Consider the following 19261-nt stretch of genomic DNA (forward strand, 5'->3'; position numbering starts at 1 on the left):
CTTATTACCCCGTCACAATCATGATGTAGGGATTTTGCATCACCCCAGAAAGTTCCCTCAAGTTCCTGGTGTTGCCAAAGGGCAGCTCCCTCCTTCCAGCCAAACCTCTTGCAACATTGTTATCTGTTTCTACTGGGAAATTTGCCTACTTTTAATATAAAACTAACACTCTTATTTAAGGTGACGATACAATTTTATTTTTAAATAAAAAAATTTAAAATATTTACTTAGCACAAGCAGGGAAGGGGCAGAGAGAGGGAGACACAATCTGAAGCAGACTCCAGGCCTCTGAGCTGTCAGCACAGAGCCTGACATGGGATTCGAACTCACGAGCTGTGAGATCATGACCTGAGCCAAAGTTGGGACGCTCAACTACTGAGCCACCCAGACACCCCGAGGTGACAGTACAATTTTAAGTCTGGTTTCGATGGTCTGTTGTACCCAAAATTATTGGCCTCTGCTCACCCACTCATTTCCCCTCTCCTGCTTTTTCCTGTCTTCTTTCACCCTGGGGCTGGCGCCCAGGTGGGGCAATAGAAAAGGTGAGGAAGGCCTCAGACCATTTGCCAGCCACAGTCATTCATCTGCCTTTAGGGATTGTGGATTTAGAGGCTTTCTTTTAAATGGATTGTAACATATTAAGGACTTTGCTGGATCTTTTAATTGATCTCCAGGCAGGCTGGGCAAGGTCTTGGTGGAAGGCAAATTTTGGCCTGCGGGTCAGTGCTGCTGGCAGGTGCCTGGCTGAATTACAGCGGTAGAAAGACAGGGACGGAGGGATGTGTGGGTGCTGGGGAGAGTGGGAGGTCAGACACACTTCTGCTAAGGGAACACCCTTGTCAGCAACTGGGATTGCCAGTTTCCTGGGGAGGGTGAGGGGCTCCTGAGGAGGATGCTAAGGACCAAGTGCATGGCATCGGGAGCAGTCCCCGTTTCTGCCAAAGGGGCCGTGCCTCACAACTGGGAGTGAGATGGGAACTACAGCGAAACAAGGGGAAACAGCCCCACCCCAGCCTCACAGCTGCTGGGGAAAGAGATCTCCCTCCCAGGCAACCCGATTCCCCGAGCCTGAATATTGAGCACCAGAACGAGACAGGACCTTTGTGCTTCTTGGGAGTTCACAGACCAGTGTGAGGACTCGAAAAGATGTCAGATGCTGGGTGCCGTGAATAAGGAAAACAAACGCTGGGTTGGAGAATGTGTGGTCCGGGCAGGCCTCGGTGAGTGAGACGTGGACGGAGGGAAGGAGCATTCCAAGGAGAGGAGCAGGGCTTGCAAAATTCCGGAGCCAGGAGCAGAAAAGCTGTTGCAGAAAAGCTGCCTGGTGCGGCCTGAGCAAAGACAGCGAGGGCCCGGTGGGCATGGTGGGCTTGGGGCGAGAGAAGTGGGCGGCGGGCGGCCATGTGGAGCATTTTAGGCTCCGAGCTTGGATTTTAGGAGAGACGGTCCACCGTCCAAGGGTTTTGAGAACCGAAGACCGCGGGGTCCCCGGAGAGTGCGGTTTGCGCTTGCTGGAGGGAGGCGGGGCCGGGAAGAGCCGCGGCGGACCCCGCCCCCGGGGCTGGAGCGCGTGCCGCCCCGCCCCCGGCTCCGCCCCCGCAGCCCGGAACCGGCGCGTCTGCGGCGGGAGGTCGGCGAGGAGAAGTCCCGCGCTGTGTCCGCGTCCATGGCCGCCGCGCTGCTCGCCCGGGCCTGCGGCCTCAGCCGCGGAGGTGAGTGCGCTCCCGCTCCGCGCAGCGGGGCGGCGGCGCGGGCCGGCCGGGCTCTCCCCGGTAACGGCTGGAGGGCTGGCGGCCCCACCTGCGGCAGCCCGCGCGGCCTTTGCCCGAGTTGGGCCGCTGCTGGCGCCTGCGCGGCCCCGGCTCCCGCCCCAACCCCCGCCTGCCGCCAGGCTCTCGCCGCCGTATCTGCACCCAGCCGGTCGTTACCCCGCCCGCGCAGGTCCGGGGCGCGTCCCTCCTCCCGGGCCAGGCCTGGGATTGAACCTTGACTCTGCGTCCCTGACCTTGGACAAGACGCTCGGCCCCCCGCCGCATTTGGCGGGCGCGTGTGTAAAATGGGCCGGCCAATGTGTTCTTGTTCTCAGGGAGTTGTTAACAAGGATTAAGTCACACACAGCCTGTGTAACACACTCAGTTCAGCGCCTGTCATGTGGTGCCCAGTGAGTGTGAGGTCTTGTTGATGATTTCACCCCGCACCTTTCCTGGCTTCTTTCTCTCTGTAGCAGCAGTGACACATGTGGCCAGGGCTTCCTTTGCCTGGCGGAGACCCAGCTCACCCTGCAGGACAGAAGGAGAGGACCCCCATTAAGGTCTGTCTCTGCTAGGTCCTGTGCTGACTGCTGCAGTCAGCGTCTCTTTAGCCCCATTTTCTAGGAACTGAGACCCAGTGAAGTTATGATCCTTGCCCGAGTAGTGTTATTACCATTAGTGTCCTAACGGGATAGTCCTGTGCAGAGTGTTTAGTAAGTGGAGTAAGCAATTCCGTTGGCGGGCATTTCTCAACAGCAGCACTAATTGACACGCTGGATCGATAATTCTTTTATTTTGAACGTTTTTTAATTTTAGAGAGAGATAGGGAGTGAATGCAAGCTGAGGAGAGGGGCAGAGGGAGAGAAACTTTTTTTTTTACTTTTATTTTGAGAGAGTGTGTGAGTGGGGGAGGGGCAGAGAGAGCGAGAATCCCAAGCAGGCCCCTCACTGTTAGCACAGAGCCAGATGTGGAGCTCAGTCTCACCAACCGTGAGATCATGACTTAAGCTGAAATCAAGAGTCCCGGTGCTTAACCCACTGAGCCACCCAGGCGCCCTGAACAACAGAATCTTTTTTTTTTTTTGAGAGACAGACTCTGAAGCAGACTCTACACTCCGCACTCAGCGTGGAGCTGGATGCTGGGTTCCATCCCACAACCCTAGGATCATGACCTGAGCCAAAGTCAAGAGTCAGACGCTCAGCCGACTGAGCCACCCAGGCGCCCCTGGGCAGATAATGCTTTGTTGTGGGATCTGTCCTGTACCTGGTACGGTGTTAGGCAGCGTTGCTGGCCTCTGCCCACTTCATAGCGATAGCATTTCACCCTTCAGTTGGGACAACCAGAACTGTTTCCAGACATTGCCGGGTGTCCTTTGGGGCATTCCTGGTGGAGGCCCACCAAGTCATTGGATTATCATGATGGTGGTGGTGGTGGTGGTGGTGGTGCATTCCCTTTCCACCAGCACTTGTTCTTGCCCGCAGCTCTGCGTCCTCGGAAATGGCGTCAGTTGCATACTATCTACCAGTCTGTGGAACTGCCAGAGACGCACCGGATGCTGCGCCAGACATGCCGGGAATTTGCCGAGAAGGAGCTGCTTCCCATTGCCGCCCAGGTGGACAAGGAGCATCGCTTCCCGACGGCCCAGGTGAGAGTTCCAACCCCAGCAGCCCCTGACAGTGGTCTGCCAGCCGCTCCTGGAGGCGTGGGGACAGTAACAGCCAGAGGCACCGAGACTCGCAGGCCAGGCACCCTAGGACCTGGAAAATGCTCTGGAGGTTTCCTTCCAGCATGGGGTCTGGATTGAACTTCTGGAATAAAAGTAATGACGGTGGGTGGGCATCACGCTTACCGTGTGCCAGGCGTCGTGCTGATAGTAAGAGTTAACGCTTGCTCTTACTCACGTGCTCAGCCCGGTTCCGAGGTGTGCCGCCCATCTGCATCTCCCAGTAGTCCCGTGAGGTGAGGGTACTGGTATTATACACGCGGTTATGTAGCTGGTGAACCCAGACTGACTCGAGGGCTAAACAAGGGGCCCCAGGTCACGGAGCTAACGAGCTGCAGAGCTAGGGCTGGGACCCAGCGCTCCGTCAGACCCCGAGCTCCCAGTGCCAGTGCTCTTGCCCTTGATGTCGCTCGTCTGTAATTTCCTGTTTCAGATGTTCCTGCTGTAGGGGCACCTGGGGGACTCGGGAGGTTGAGCGTCCGATTCTTGATTTCAGCTCAGGTCATGATCTCACGGTTCGTGAGATCAAGCCCCACATCAGGCTCTGTGGTGACAGCGAGGGCCCTACTTGGGATTCTGTGTCTCCCTCTCTCTCTCCCCTCCCTCCTCCTCTCTCTCTCTCAAGAAATAAACTTTGAAAACAAAAAAACAAAAGCTCTTCCTGCTGTATCCCCAGACCTGGCAAGCCCTGTGGCACATGGTACAAATATCCAATAGCTGTTTGTTCAGTAAATAACTTGTGAAGAAGAAAATCCTCTGGCCTCTTCTCTTGGCCTTCCCCCCACCCCGACCCCCGCTAAGGAGTTCAGGAGTTGCCATTCATGTCTTCTGGGCTCTGGGGCCACTTTTCCAGCTTTGAAAACACTGTGCTGGTCACAGCTTACTGGGCACTGCGCTTGGCACTGCGGCAGGTCCCCAGGGAGCTCTGGGGGTAGGGGAACCTGGCCTTCTGGGCCCCGGAAGGAGTTGGGTGACTCTGAGGTGTGGAGCACTTTGTGTGCGCCTCTTCTCTCGTCCTGAGGACATTCTCACTTGCAAGTCTAGTCTCCATTTAGCTTCTAGAATCCTTGCAAGGATTAGGTGGGGTAACGCATGCCAAGTTCTGGTGCCTCCTGGCCCTTGGGAAATGGTAGCTCGTAATACCAATACGTTGAGAAATTGGAGGCAGAGAGAGGTAACGTGATTTTCCAAGGTTACTCATCTGCGGCGCTGGACTTCATATCCCAAGTCTGGCTGCCTCTCAAGCCCTCCTCCATCCACTGGCCACGTGGGGAGCCCCATTCTAGTTGGGAATATTCTCGTCAAGGGCCTAAGCTGCCCTGCTGCCCTCTGTACCCACACGCACTGCTCTCAGTAACCTCATCTGGCCCTTTCCCTACATTTCTCGGTACCGTTAATGGAGGTATGGGCAAATTCCATCTCTCTGTGACCGTGACCAGAGGCTGGGAGTAGGCAGACGGGCCATTGAAAAGCAGGAAGCATTCCAAGGGGCTGTCCCCAGAGCGGTTGTGTGAGCACTGCTGTGTGGTGGGGCTTTCCTACCAAAAGACAGTCGGCTGGATTCACGTTTCCCTCAAATGCTTACTAAGATTACAGAGATTTGCTCTGGGCAAGAAAGCTGGCAGTAGAAACAGACTTTTTTTTTTTATCAAGCTCCTCTGAACTAATCCTCTGGCTTTACAATCTCCTCCCTGCTTCCTGGTGCCGGGCAGTTTGCAAGCTAACCCCCCAGAGCAGGGGGGCAAGACGCAGGCAGGGAGGGCAGAGGCCCCGGGCGGCAGCCTCCTTCCCACGGGCAGGTGGGAGCAGTGAACGCGCGGCCGTAGCTCAGAGCCGCGGCGGCATCTGTACTTGGGTCTGTGCCGGTCAGGGTGTTTTCACGTCTGTGATGTCCTTCAGTTGTCCCGAGTCCTGCTGTTATTATCCCTGTTCCATAGACAACAGAGGAGCCGATGCTTGAATTGCCTGGGGTTGCAGAGCGAGGAGGGAGTTGTGCTGAATCTTTGGATTTTGCCACCACCCAGTGTGTCTCGGTGGCTGATGGGATTATGGAGGTTAATCAGTGGCTTCCTTGGCCACGGATTGAGGCCTGTGGGGTTTTTGCTTTCCTCCCTCTCTCTGTTTCTGTGGAAGGTGCTCAACTCCCAGTTGCAGCAAGGAAGCCGGGGCTTACACGGGCAGAGGGGACAGGGCATTTGCCACACAGAGGACATGGCAGGTCATGAAATTCAAAATAATCCCACTAGTGTTTCCAGATGAACGAGAGAGAGGAACAGGAAGGCCTGTCCTGTGGGGGTTACTATATTCCATGTGCTTCTGCCTTACGTCTTCAGCACAACACCCTGGGGTAGGTACTTACATTATCTTCAGTTTTTAGGTAGAAACAGAAGCCACAGGGTAAGTTTCCTGCTTCCCAGTCACACACAGAGCCTATCAGAAAGAATCCATAGGGCCGCCTGGGGGGCCCAGTCGGTTGAGCATCCGACTTTGGCTCTGGTCATGATCTCACGGTTTGTGGGTTTGAGCCCCGCGTTGGGCTCTGTGCTAACAGCTCAGAGCCTGGAGCCTGTTTCAGATTCTGTGTCTCCTTCTCCCTCTGACCCTCCCCTGCTCACGCTCTCTCTCCCTCTCTCTCTCTCTCTCTCTTAGAAATAAATAAAACATTAAAAAAAAAAAAAAAAAAAAAAGAAAGAGCCCGTAGAGTCCTGAGCCCCCACCTGGCCTATAGTAGATGCTTAGTGATTTCTAATCTTTTTTCTTGAAGGACTTTTTCAGCACCTTCCCCGCCCCCAGATGTGTGGGAAAGGTCAAGGGGAGAAGAATTGAGGGAGGCAGACCAAGAACTAGCTGGAAGGCTAGTGCCAATTTCCTGCTTACTTGGCTGGTTTGGGAACCCAAGTTCAACTTCATTCTTCCTGAATCCAAACCAAAAAAAAAGAAAAAAGAAGGAAAAAAGGTATAAACATAAGCTTACAATGTTATTTGGTCATAAAGGGAAACAAGAAATAAAACGGTGTTTCAACTGATTTTGGATTTGCCAAACTGTATGTGTGGAAAACAGCCCCCGCGCCTGGCTGGCTCGGTCAGGAGAGCATGCGACTCTTGATTTCAGGGTCATGAGTTCGAGCCCCATGTTGGGTGTGGAGCCTACTAACCAAAACAAAACAGAATTGAGCCCCATTTCTTCTTCACTCAGTGACTGTTTATCGAGCATCCTCTCAGATGACCTGGTTAGCCACATACAAACCTCTAGGGCCATACCCCATTTTCCTCTTCCTCATGCCCACTGACTCCCGTCAGTCCTACCCTGGAATGTGTCCTGAAGGCCGCCTCCCATTTGTCCCAAGCAGACTTCATCAGTCTGTGTCCCGGGAACATCCTGTTCACAACCCGTGACTCCGGCTGTGCTCAGCATATCGCCGGGTGTGTGTATTTCCGCACCGATGTTGCAGGCGGCGAGCTGCAGTTTGTGTTCGCATGGCCCCGTGCACATGACACCCCGCTCTTAGTGAGTGCTCGACGTTCAGCAGGTGGTCGCTGAACTGAAGGAGGCTGTCGGGTCCCCCCGCAGGTCCTTGCTGCATCAGCAGGGAGCACCCACTAGCCAACAACGGACCCAGAAGAGGCCTCTTTCCCGCAAATAAACAGCTGATCTCCAACCAGCTGGGAGATACGATTCTTGTAAGGGAGATAGTTTGGACCCTAGTGAGCATACGCAAACCCAGGATCCATTTGATTTTGTAAAAATGTGAACTCTAGAGGCGACCTGAGGCATTGTTTTTATATGAAGTACCTGCTGAACGTTTTCCGGGCTGAAGGCAGCGCGCAGAAGGCTCACTCTGTTGCAGCCAGGAAGGGGGTCTTGTTCTTTCTTGCATCTCGGGAGTTTGGAGACCAGTGGGCTTGGCCTCCTCGGTGATGGTGTCTCACTTTGGGCTGCAGGTCTGGATTCCTGGCTCACAGACACAAGGGACCAAGAGTGGCCGTGTGGGTAGCTCTGGGAGGTTCCCCTTGAGGTGGCTCTGCTACCCAGGCCCCTCTGCTGGTTGGCTAGCATCTGCTCTTAGATCAGAAATGATTTCTACCACCGGCCACCTGTTCTTCACTTTTCTGCTGCTTTTCACCTCGGCCCTGGTTTCTTCCTCTTTTTGATGACACTGTCCATTGTCTCCACTGCCACGCTGCTTCTTTCCGTTGCCGGGGGTCTCTTTTCCAGGAAACGCTTGGATGAGCTTACATGGCGGCCATTATCGCTTCTGCCACCATGTTGCTCCTGGAATGTTCCTGTGGCTGGCTGTAGCGTCTTGCCAAGAGTTCTCACAGTCTGCTTCAGAAGAGAAAGATTGGGAAGAGCAGCCCCAGGCCCCAGGTGCCCCTGACCAAACTGGGTGAGCCTGATTGTGTGCAGGCTCTGGGCCTGGAGTGGGTGAGCGCCTGCCCTCAAGCATATTGTAGCTGGAGCTTTTTCAAGCAAACACTGACGGCAGAAAGTGGGGAAGGAGGGGACATGGGTGAGACTCTCAAGAGGAACGGCCTGGTCACGGGTGCAGTGATCTCTTGCAGGGACAGCCGTCAGGATAGCCAGTGGGAGGCGCTGCCGAGGGAGAGTACCCGGAGCTCTGCCTTCCTTGTGTAGACTTGGCTTGACCCCTTGTGTCCTCGGAACCCCCGCCTGGGAATTTGGGTTTCCTTTCTGTTTCCTGGGATGAGGTGGAGTTGTGGGGTGTTGGACTAATCCGTTCTTTATTCCAGGGCTGGACCCAGAAGGGCTGCGGGATGGGGAGGAGGTTGGGTGGCACTGGTAGCGTGGGGGCAGTTTTGCTGGTCGGCTAGAGGCGGCTTCCAGCAGGGTCCCCGGTCGAGGACCGTGCATGCGTCCTGGAGGCCTGCGGGTTTCCAGCACCTGGCGGAGTGTGTCCGGGACTTCCAACCCAGCACCACGTGCCCTAACAAAATGCTGGCCCTCCCCCCGGCACGGGTGAGTTGGCGACCTTAAAATGTGGGTCTGATGGTTTCTGTTTTGAGGTCACGCTCGTGCTGGCCTAGGGCCCTGTGAGGCCCCACATGAATTCAGATACAGTGCTGCGTAGATCAGTCTCCTTTCGACCCCTGCCCCGCCCTGGGCGCTTTACACCTGCCGAAACCCTACAGCGTCTGCGACGCCCCTCTCCGACGGCAGGTGTGCGGTCAGCACAGAATGTTTGTCTTTGCAGCAATTCTCGAAATGACACATCCCTGGCTCCTCTGGGTTCTTTATCACCATCTGTTAGTTTCCTCTTGCTGGTGTCCACAAACTAGTGGCTTGAAACGACACCACATTATTATCTGACAGCTCCCAGGGATCAAAAATCCAAAGTGGGACCCACTGGGGCCAGAGCAGCGTGCTGGCCAGGCTGCTTCTGGCGACTCTGGAGAAGTGTCTCTCTTCTCGCCTCTTCAGCTCGTGGAGGCCGCCTGCACTGCTGGCTCATGACCCGCTTCCAGGGGCGCTCAGGTCCGAGTCTGCTTCCATTGTCACCTCCCCTTCTCTGACCCTCCTGTCTCTCTCTTTCCCTTGTAAGGACCCTCAAGATGACCTCGGGTCCCCCTGGGTAATCCAGGGTGACCCCCATCTCCTCATCCTTAATTTCACCTGCAGAGCTTCCCACCCGTGTCCGCCCCCCTGTGGCCACAGAGCTTCATTGCAGTTGCGGGCTCTGCGGCTCAGTGCCTTTTGTGGTACCCTTGGGTTCTTTCCTTTCCGGAGAGGCCGAGGGGAGCAAGGCCACCTCAGGTGGAGTCTTACAGCAGAGTTTCCCCGGGAGCAGTTCAAGGCAGAATCTGGTAAGAAATTCAAAGAGAGGCACACAGATTATTATGGAAGTGCCCCTCCTCCTGTCCGTTCTTGTCCAGATGACAGCTTGTCAACCACTTAAGGGTAGTAAGTGCCGTTCGCTGATCACCCAGCTTTTACCAGGCACTGGCTCAGCGTTTTATTGTCTCAGCCCTTAAACAGGTCTGTGACGAAGGTTCTATTTGCAGAGGAAGTGAACCAATTTTATAATCACAGAAGTAATATTCTAGAAAAGTGAGAAGATATTGTGAACATTCTTATGTTTGCTTCTTTTAAGTTAAAATAATGTAAAATCACGGTTGCAAGAATCTGGTGACATAGAGGGCTCATAGAAAGCAAAGGTGCCCTTCCCCCCAGCCCCCACCCCTGCCTCTGCTGCTCCCCATAGACAGTTGGTTTTATTTGCTGTTTTTTGAAGCTCGGTAGGTTCTGTGGTCCCCATTGGGCAGGAGGAAAGCAGGCTTACGGAGGGTAGGCAGTCTGTCCCAGTTCAGAGGGGCGAAGCTGGGCGGTGTGCTGAGCTGGTTATGACCCGGGAGTCATGGCCCCCGGTGCAGTCCAGCTGTGCTGCTTATGAGCTCTGGCCCCGGGCACGTTGCTTCCTGTGTCTGAGCTCTGGAGAGACTCAGATGCGGAGTTGGGCACATAGCAGTCACTTGATGGTTGACCATTACTGGTATTGTTCCACATCATAAATTCCAAGGTCTTACCATCCGTTTGCTCTTTCATGGGGACTGGAAATATCGCATTGAGCAAAAAACCGTCTCTGCCGTCATGGTCAGGGAGAAGGACTGTAACCCAAACCAGCAGAGTAATAGGTGTGAGCTTGCAGCCACATAAGCACTGCACTGGAAAGGCACGGGTCCTGGGCGAGCGCAGTGAGAGGACAAAGAGATGGCAGCTGGAAGAAGCTCGGCTTGAGCTGAGGTCTGAAGGGAAGGAGGCGGCAACAACTAGTTTGTAAGTGATCAGAAACAGCATGTGCAAAGGCCCTGTGGTAGGGAGGCAGAATATGTGTGGGGGGCTGAGAAAAGGTCAGCATGACACTGCGCTGTCCTGCTCCTTACCTTGGAGGCCCCTGAGGGCTTCCCGTACCTTCTTCCTGCTCGCTGGCTATGGCCGCAGACACAGAGGTGAGCCAGTGTGGAGTGTGGGGGCAGACCAGCCTCTGTGCACAGTGCTGTCGTGCAGACCTCAGCTGAGGCTGGGCCTTCAGTGTCTGGGCTTGGGGATCACGGGGTGGGTGGATGGGGTCCCATGGCCCGTTTCTGCAGACACTGGCTCAGGAGCGTAAGGCGTGGGCACTGGCCCCCAGCGGCCCTTGCCACATCACCTTCCTCGGGGCCAGGTGAAGAAGATGGGCGAGCTGGGGCTTCTGGCCATGGATGTGCCCGAGGAGCTACGTGGTGCCGGCCTGGATTACCTGGCCTATGCCATTGCCATGGAGGAGATCAGTCGGGGCTGTGCCTCTACAGGAGTCATCATGAGCGTCAACAACGTGAGTTCCTGGGACACAGGGACACACAGGTGGGGGGGAGGCGCCCATGGGCAGCTGGGCACTCTGGCTGTGTGTCCCGGCATACTGGGCCCAGCCAGGCCTTGGTGCCCGGCCCCCGACCCCCTCTGGGCTTGGTCCTTTCAGGTAGGGCCCTGGAGAGAACAGGTCCTGGGGCGGGGCCCCCAGGCAGGCAGGTGGCCTCTGACCACCTCCCCACCCGCACCCCCTCCAGTCCCTCTACTTGGGGCCTATCCTGAAGTTCGGCTCCAAGGAGCAGCAGCAGCAGTGGATCACCCCTTTTACCAGTGGCGACAAAATTGGCTGCTTTGCACTCAGTGAACCAGGTACCACGGTGGACGGTGGTCGGCCCCCATCCCCTCACCTCCGAGTCAGAGCTACGGACTCAGGTTGGGGCGGGGTTGCCCGGCAGGGCGGAGGCAGGAGGGGGCCCTGTGGGAAGTCAGGGCACAGGCCTTCAGTGTGGGCTGCCTGGGAACGACCAAGGGGCACGCATGCAGCCGCCTCCGTTGAGCCGGGAGGGATGCCTGGCTCTGGGGCCCCTTCGGGGTGAAGACGCCCTGCTGCGGCCCACGCACCTCCGCCCTCCTGGACTCGTCTCAGAGCGTGGAGAGCCTGTGCCGCCTGGGAGCTTTCATTAGGAGCCAGAGCCTTGATTCTTTGGAGGCCGGGCGGCAGGGCCTTTGTGCTCATGAGCTGGGTTGGGGGGTGGGGGGAAGACGGAGGGGACCCTGCTTGCTAGTGGCAGTGCCCTTTGTGAGTTGGAGGCAGTGGATTCTGAGTCTGTGCGTGCCGCAGGGAATGGCAGTGACGCAGGAGCTGCCTCCACCACTGCCCGAGCGGAGGGTGACTCGTGGGTCCTGAACGGCACCAAGGCCTGGATCACCAACTCGTGGGAGGCCTCCGCCACGGTGGTCTTTGCCAGCACAGACAGATCCTTGCACAACAAGGTGGGCACTCCAGGGAGAGGGCCGATGAGGCCTCTGGGATGCAGACCTTCACCCGAATCCCCTTGGCTCCATGGATCTGTTCTCTTGGGCACCTTGGGGCTGCCCTCCCCCTCCCCGGCCCTCTTGTGGTCCTGAGGCTGGAGTCTGCACCTTCCCCAGGGTGGCCAGCAGAGGGCGCCCCGGCCTGTGGTCCGAGGGAGATGGAGGGAAGGGGCTGTTTGGTGCCTGGTGGGGGTCAGTGGGTGTGGCCGAGGCCAGCCTCTGAGAACCAACCTGGGTGTGTCTGGGCCTCACAGGGCATCAGTGCCTTCTTGGTTCCCATGCCGACACCTGGGCTCACGCTGGGGAAGAAGGAAGACAAGCTGGGCATCCGGGCCTCGTCCACGGCCAACCTCATCTTAGAGGACTGCCGCATCCCCAAGGACAACCTGCTGGGGGAGCCTGGGATGGGCTTCAAGATAGCCATGGTGAGCCTGGCAGCGGGGGCAGGGGCCCGGGGCCCCTCCGGCCAGCCACTGACCAGGGCCTTCCCCATAGCAAACCCTGGACATGGGGCGCATTGGCATTGCCGCCCAGGCCTTGGGCATCGCCCAGGCCGCCCTCGATTGTGCTGTGAACTACGCCGAGAATCGCAAGGCCTTCGGGGCGCCCCTCACCAAGCTCCAGAGCATCCAGGTAAGGAGTGGAGCCTGGACGTCGGAGGGAGGGCGGCTTGGCCTTTCCCCTCTGGCTCCCAGGTGAGCTTTTGCCTGCTTGCAGGCTCTCCCTCCTCCTCTCTCCTGTCCTGGGAGGGAGCGGGGAGGGAGGGGTGGCCACTGACTGAGGCGGGGCTGGGTTCTTGCAGTTCAAGCTGGCGGACATGGCGCTGGCCCTGGAGAGCGCCCGGCTGCTGACCTGGCGTGCTGCCATGTTGAAGGATAACAAGAAGCCTTTTACCAAGGTGCCTGTGGGGAAGGGGGTCCCCGGGCACGGCCCAGAGCTTTTGTGCGCTGAGGGAGAAGTCCAGGCGGGGTCTCTCTTCCTTGGGCCTTGTGGGCTTGCTGCTTCGCGGGGAGGCTCCCCAGGCCCGTCCTTGCTGAAGGGCCGTGAGCTGGGGGCTCCTTGAGTCTCAGACCCCACGGTCCCCTGTGCTTAGGAAGCAGCAATGGCCAAGCTGGCTGCGTCAGAGGCTGCAACTGCCATCAGCCACCAGGTGAGTGTTCCAGGTGCATGAAGAGGTACCTGGGCGTGAGGTCCCCTGGGTTGAGTAGCCGAACGTGGGCCCGCTGCCCCTCCCTCGTTGGTCCCTTACTGTGGCCGGTCCCACCCCTGACACAGCCTTTTCCCCCCTGATTCCCTGCTTTCCCCTGTAGGCCATCCAGATCCTGGGTGGCATGGGCTACGTGACAGAGATGCCGGCCGAGCGGCACTACCGTGACGCACGCATCACTGAGATTTATGAAGGCACCAGCGAGATCCAGAGGCTGGTGATCGCAGGGCACCTGCTCAGGAGCTACCGGAGCTGAGCGCCACTCAGTGCCAGGCTGGCTGAGGACCAAGGGGCAGGAGCCATGAGACCTTCACCCTGGCTCCCTGTCAGGGATACTGGGGGGTGGGGGGTGGACAGGCAGGTGGCAGGCCTGCCCTCTCTTGTGGACCCACCTGCTGCCCTCGCTCTGCCCGCCTCAGACCAGCCTGCCTGGGGCTTGAGTCTGGGAGAAGGGAGAGGTGAGCCCCGGAGGACACGCATCTTCAGCTCAGTGTTTTGGCTTTGCTTCCTCGTCACAACCGTGCCTCGTTTTCTTCACCCACATGGACCTGGCCTCCTGGCTGCAGGGCTGGGGAAGGGCTGAATTACCACTCTGGGACCCCCGTTTCCTTTCTTAGGTGGGACAGGCTCTTGGCAGTGTCTGCTCCTCTCCTTGAGGTCGGGGGTGGGAGCCAGAATGACCGCGCCTCATGGTAGCACAGTTGTGTTCTCCTGGGGGTTCCCAGGGTCGTCTCTGGGAGGCTGTGTGGCTGGGTCATTGTGAAGCACCCAGCGCCCCCCAAGCCTGTTCTTTGTAAATTATAAATAAACGGGAAGGGCTCTGAATCATTCTTTGGGACAGTCGAGCACAGAAGCTAATAAAGCGTACCTGTGCTCTGGTCCTTGCGTCCTTGTCTGGGTGCTGCTGGGGAGATGGCCTGCTGGTGTCCTCAGCCGCCCCCTGTGAGTGTGACTGCAGGGGCTGCCTTCTGCACGGGGAGCTCCAGCACCAGGCAGGGTTGACCCTGTTCAGGAAGATGCAGAGCTGGGGCTGGGGTGAGCGTAGTGGGTAGAGGGGGTGGGACAGTGACCTCAGGGTAGGGAAGGCAGGTCGGGGCCTCTGGGCCCAGAGGGCGATGTCAGGAGGCTGTGATTAGTGACCCCCCGCAGCCCCCAGCAGGAGGAAGGAGGGTGCCTGATAGGTGGGGAGGGGACAGGGACACCATGGAAACCGGGCCTCAGCAGCACCCTTTGCCGGCCACCTGACTGCTCACAGCGGCCGTGCTGAACCTGCTGGTGACGGGCCCAGTGCCCCCAGCTTTTAACGACTGCTGCCCAACGTGATGCAGCAGCGGCCAGAGAAATGGAGCAAAGACAGATTTCAGAGGAGCCGGGGTCAGCCCTCCCCACAAAGTCTCTGGAGGAACCTGGAGGCGAAGCCGTGACCCATTTGGAGCCCCCATCCCGCGGGCGTGCCCGCCTCTCTTGGTGGAAGAAGCTGCCGGGAGCCAGAGGCCCCACCTTCAGGCCCTTCCTTTGCTTGCACACAAGGGGCTGGGGGGCCGCTGGGCGCTGCGGGGCCTGGAGGTCGGGTCAGCCCTGCGCTGCAGGGCACGTCTTCCCCGCACACTTGGTCGGGCTGCAGCCCTGGCGCTCGCTAGGTCGGTTGCGGCCTTGGCGGGTGGACAGACGGACGTTGGGCTGGGTGGGCCGACAGACGTCCGGGTGATCTTCGCCCCTTCCTGCTCCAGGTGAGTGCCCCAGGGGCTTGGGTCCTAGCTCACACCCTCTTCGAGGCTCCCAGATCTGCCCCTGTCACCGCCGTGGGCTCAGGTGCAAGCCTAAGGTGCCGGGTGCAGGTGGGATTCGAGGCTTCTCCCCAGGAGCGGCCAGGTCTGACCCACCTCACTGGGAGCAGATGAAGGTCTGTCACTCCCGACACAGTGACCCCACGAACAGCTGGGAGGGGGTGTTCGGTGGCTCCATGACCCCTTCAGCCCGATGGCACTGGCCCCTGGCCCAGCTGAGGGTGAGGGAACAGGCAGGTAGGTGGTTCATGTTGTCCGGGCCACTGTTCTAGGCAGGGGGTGGGGGGGCGATGTTGAGGTTCAGAGGGGAACAGGGGGAGTTGGAACTGAGCCTTAGCCCCAGGCAGGGGAGCCCAGCTGGAAACCCAGCCCTCCTCCTCGGACTCACCCCTCCTGGCTTGGCTTCAGGCCCACCTGCTCCAAAGCATGTGGGTCTCCAAGGGCCGATAGGCCCCGGCTGGGGCTGCAGACACTGCTGTTGAGTCAAAGGGCCGGACGCCGGGGAACAGGCCTGTTTGCCAAGTCCCAGGCGGGTATCTGCTTCTCGGAACCGTGTGCGCCTCGCTGGGGAGACGGCGGGGAGAGCCTCACAGCATCAGGAGGGGCCGGGCGCTGAGTGGGGGCCAGACTGCCCTCTAGCCCTGCAAGGAGCCGTCATGGGGGGATGGGTGGGGGGTTAGTCAACTCCCCAGCCCTTGACTTTGACAAGGAGCAGGCCTCTGTCAGATGAAGCCAGCTCACAAGTGCGCGCCGACCTCCACGCCTGCGTCCGTTTGGACCTGAACTGTCGGAGTAGGTCTCAGACCTCACGTCCCTTTGTGCCCAGCGTGTCTTTCCTGGGAACGAGGACATTGGCTGGCGCACCCGCCTGCAGGAGGGTTACCGAAGTGGGGCGGCTTCCCGGCGGTCACCGGTCACACAGAGACCTCGGTCACAAGTTGTCCGCTGTCCCTTTGTCTTTCTCATTTGTTCTTACGGTCCAGGGTCACTTGCGCCATTGAGAGGCCTCTTGTCTCCTTCGCCCCAGGACAGCTTCTCCGATGGTGTTTGTTTCTCAGGACCTTGGCAGTTTGAAGTGTCCGGGCCGGTGGTTCGCAGACGGCCCCTGAGTCCAGGTTAGTCTGACGGTTTCTTCAGGAATGGCTGTATGCTCTGGATTTGGGGCAGTGAGAATGTGGTAAAGCTATTTTCTTGCTGACTTCTTGGTTAGTACGCTTTCTTCTGAATTAACCTGAGGTTTATCAATGGTTTCAGTCTCTCTAAAGAAACAGCTTTTGGCTTTACTGAGTTTCACTCTTGGGTTTTTAACATTTTGCTTGATACTTTGTTTCCTTCTATTATTTCTGGATTTTTCCAGCTTCCTGGGCTCAATGGGCATTGGGTTTTCAATCTTTTTTCCAATTTAAAGTTGCACATTTCTCTTTAGGCATGGCTTTGGCTTCCCTTTATAAAGTTTTTTTTTTTTTTAAACGTTCATTTTTGAGAGAGACAGAGACTGAGCATGAGTGGGGGAGGGGCAGAGAGAGGGAGGCACAGAATATGAAACAAGCTCCAGGCTCTGAGTTGTCAGCACAGAGCCCGACGCGGGGCTTGAACTCGGGAGCCATGAGATGATGACCTGAGCTGAAGTTGGACGCTTAACCGACTGAGCCCCCCAGGCGCCCTAGTTTCCCTTTGTAAATCTTGATATTGTGTTTTCGTTATTTCAGTATTCTGAGTTCCATTGCGCACACATTCTCCTAGACTTATTAGTTATTGAGAAGCGTATTACTTTATTAATATGCGATTTTCCTTGGAATTTTTTGGAATTAATTTTTTTGCACTTGTGGTAAAATACATATAATGTCAAATCTACCATTTTGCTTCAATGTGAGTCCAGTGGGATTTAGCACACGTATGGTGTATGTGCAGACCATCAACAAACACCATCTCATTCCAGAATGTTTCCGTCACTCCAGAAGGAAACTCCATACCCACTGGTATTGACCTTAAATGCAGTTGTGGCCTCAGAACATTTCCTGATTACTTACATTCTTTGAAATTTGTTGAGATTTACTTCATGGCCCCGAAGGCACTTTTCTGTAAGACCCAAATTGTGTTTAAGAGATTCTTTTTCCCACTTTGGTACATCCATGGTAGTTCATTTATTTTGATTCCTGCATGGTGTCCTATTGTATAAATACAGTTAGGAAGTTTCTAGTTTTTCACTGTCACAAACCGTGGTGCAGAGAACATTCTGGAATGCGTCTCCTTGTTCATGTTTGACAACTTCTGAGTGTTTGCTGGGCTTTGGACCGTTTCTTCAGCCTTACCAGATATTGCCACATTGCCTTCCTCCGCAGTCGGATCAGTATGCAACCTTCTAACAGGGTGAGAGCGTGTCCTTACACTATTTCTTCACCCTGATTGTGATTTTAACTTGCATCTCCTTGGTTATTATTGCACAGCTTTTTCACGTGTTTATCGACCCTTGTGGTTTCTACTGTGAATGGCCATTCGCGTCCTTTGTCCACTTCTTCCCTTACTAATTTATAATTGTCTTACGGGTTATATTTTGGACGCTAATCATGCGTCAGCTGTCTAGTTGCAAAAAAAGTTCATATGGTGTGTGGCTTCCACTTTTTAAAATGGTTTCACATTTTCATGTTCACTGTTTAAGCTTAAAAAATTGTTTTAGAACTAAGTTTTGTTCTCTGCGAACATTTCAGACACATGTTTTGTGGTAAAAATGACAGTCCCTTCTTGGGGATAGTTCCAGTGCATCGTGCCAGACCTTTCCCTGTGCGTCTGCGAACATCTCATTTACGTGTCCCCACTCCCCACAAAATGCATACTCCATGCATCAGTTAGCTTTAATCACTTTATATTTTTTCATGTCAATACATTAAAAATTTTTTTTAACATTTTATTTTTGAGAGACAGAGCGTGAGCAGGGGAGGGGCACAGAGAGAGGGAGACATAGAATCCAAAGCAGGCTCCAGGCTCTGAGCTGTCATCACAGAGCCCAACGCGGGGCTCAAACCCATAAACCATGAGATCCTGACCAGAGCTGAAGTCAGTCACTCAACTGACTGAGCCACCCAGATGCCTCTGTCTGTTGTAATTATTTTATATTTTGACTTATTTCTATTATTTTATATTCTCCCCCCTCTCCATTTTATTTTGCTTTTCATTTTTCTCCCTTTCTGCCTTTGATTGCATGCACTGAATTTTCTTATTTGTTAAAGTCGTGCATTCTAATTGTATTCTTCTGCTGGTTGAGGTAACTTAGGCCAGTAGTTAGGTTTAATTTTTCCTATCAATTTATTTAACTTCTTTTTTTTTAATTTTTAACATTTATTTATTTTTGAGACAGAGAGAAGCAGAGTGCGAGCAGGGGAGGGTCAGAGAGAGAGGGAGACACAGAATCTGAAGCAGGCTCCAGGCTCCGAGCTGTCAGTGTAGAGCCTGATGCGGGGCTTGAACCCACGAATTGTGAGATCATGACCTGAGCCAAAGTTGGACGGTCAACTGACTGAGCCACCCAGGCGCCCCAATCATCCGTTATTTTTTTGAAAATCGTTTACTGCTGATGTAGTCAAGCTTCTTTTATTTCTGTGCGTTTATCTGGTTATGCTGAAGAGCTTTCTTGTTTATTCTTTCAACAGATTGCCTCCTCAGAAAAGCTAGGTCATCATTGCCAATGGTCCTTTCTAGATTACGCCTCTCATTTCTTTTTCTGGCCATGTTGCATTGACACCTGCATGGCCACCCCTGCTTCATGGGAACACCTCAGAGGTGTCACTGTTAGGTATGACATCTCTTGCTTACACGTTTCTGGGGAGATACCCGTTAGTGACTTAAGGAAATTTCCATCTGTTTCTAGTTGGTGAACAGATTTTTCTTCTTTCTAATGAGGAAAGGGTTACAGATTTTTAAAATGTGTCTTGAAGGTGATGGCTTTTCTCCAGTCTGCAAATGTGTGGAATTACATTAACACTTTTCTCACGTTTGCTATGGATGTTCTGGTATGAAACTTAATTGGTCATGGTTTATTATTTTAATGTAGTGCAAGATTTAGTTGGTTAATATGAGTAGTTTCGCATATATATTCAAAAGTAAGATTGATCTGTAAAGTTTTTAACTTTTTATTCTATTCTGATGTCAGGGTTATGCCAAGCTCGAAGGAGCATTAGGTTGTTTACAACATTTTATATGCCCTGGACTAGCAATAAAGGTTTCCTTAGAACGCTCAGTAAAACCATCTGGGCCTGATACCTTATTTTTCTATTAAAAAGAAAAAGGAGGTGTAGTTGGTAAGTTCCACAGTTTTAAGTGTAGAGCTTTGTGAGTTTTCCTGCACGACTGTCCTGGATGAAATAACCACCATCTACAGAAAGGTATAGAAGGTTTCCAGCACCCCACACGTTCCCTCGCACCTCCTGATGGGTGAGTGGCTCCCAAGGAAACCG

The 19261-nt window shown here is 55.1% G+C and overlaps 1 protein-coding gene across 1 annotated transcript; it reads left to right on the forward strand.

Moving 5' to 3' along the window:
- The first annotated feature begins 1605 nt into the window (after positions 1–1605).
- Positions 1606–13851, forward strand: ACADS (acyl-CoA dehydrogenase short chain). Its single transcript, XM_039243574.1, has 10 exons — positions 1606–1712; positions 3234–3397; positions 10657–10806; positions 11039–11150; positions 11623–11774; positions 12071–12241; positions 12312–12449; positions 12619–12714; positions 12910–12966; positions 13127–13851. Exons 1-10 carry the CDS (start codon positions 1667–1669, stop codon positions 13277–13279), a joined length of 1239 nt encoding a protein of 412 aa, XP_039099505.1. The 5' UTR covers positions 1606–1666; the 3' UTR covers positions 13280–13851.
- The last annotated feature ends 5410 nt before the right edge of the window (positions 13852–19261 follow it).

The sequence above is a fragment of the Hyaena hyaena genome, unplaced genomic scaffold (assembly GCF_003009895.1).
Source record: "Hyaena hyaena isolate Hyena2069 unplaced genomic scaffold, ASM300989v1 scaffold_0, whole genome shotgun sequence".
In the NCBI taxonomy this organism is placed as follows: Eukaryota; Metazoa; Chordata; class Mammalia; order Carnivora; family Hyaenidae; genus Hyaena; species Hyaena hyaena.

What these genes read in the sequence shown, in the direction of transcription:
- ACADS (XM_039243574.1), top strand. Translation starts at nt 1,667, where the DNA reads ATGGCCGCCGCGCTGCTCGCCCGGGCCTGCGGCCTCAGCCGCGGAG. An exon ending in CTGCGGCCTCAGCCGCGGAG is followed by an intron (nt 1,713 to 3,233) that starts GTGAGTGCGCTC and finishes TCTTGCCCGCAG; the next exon opens with CTCTGCGTCCTCGGAAATGG. An exon ending in TGGGCTTCAAGATAGCCATG is followed by an intron (nt 12,242 to 12,311) that starts GTGAGCCTGGCA and finishes CCTTCCCCATAG; the next exon opens with CAAACCCTGGACATGGGGCG.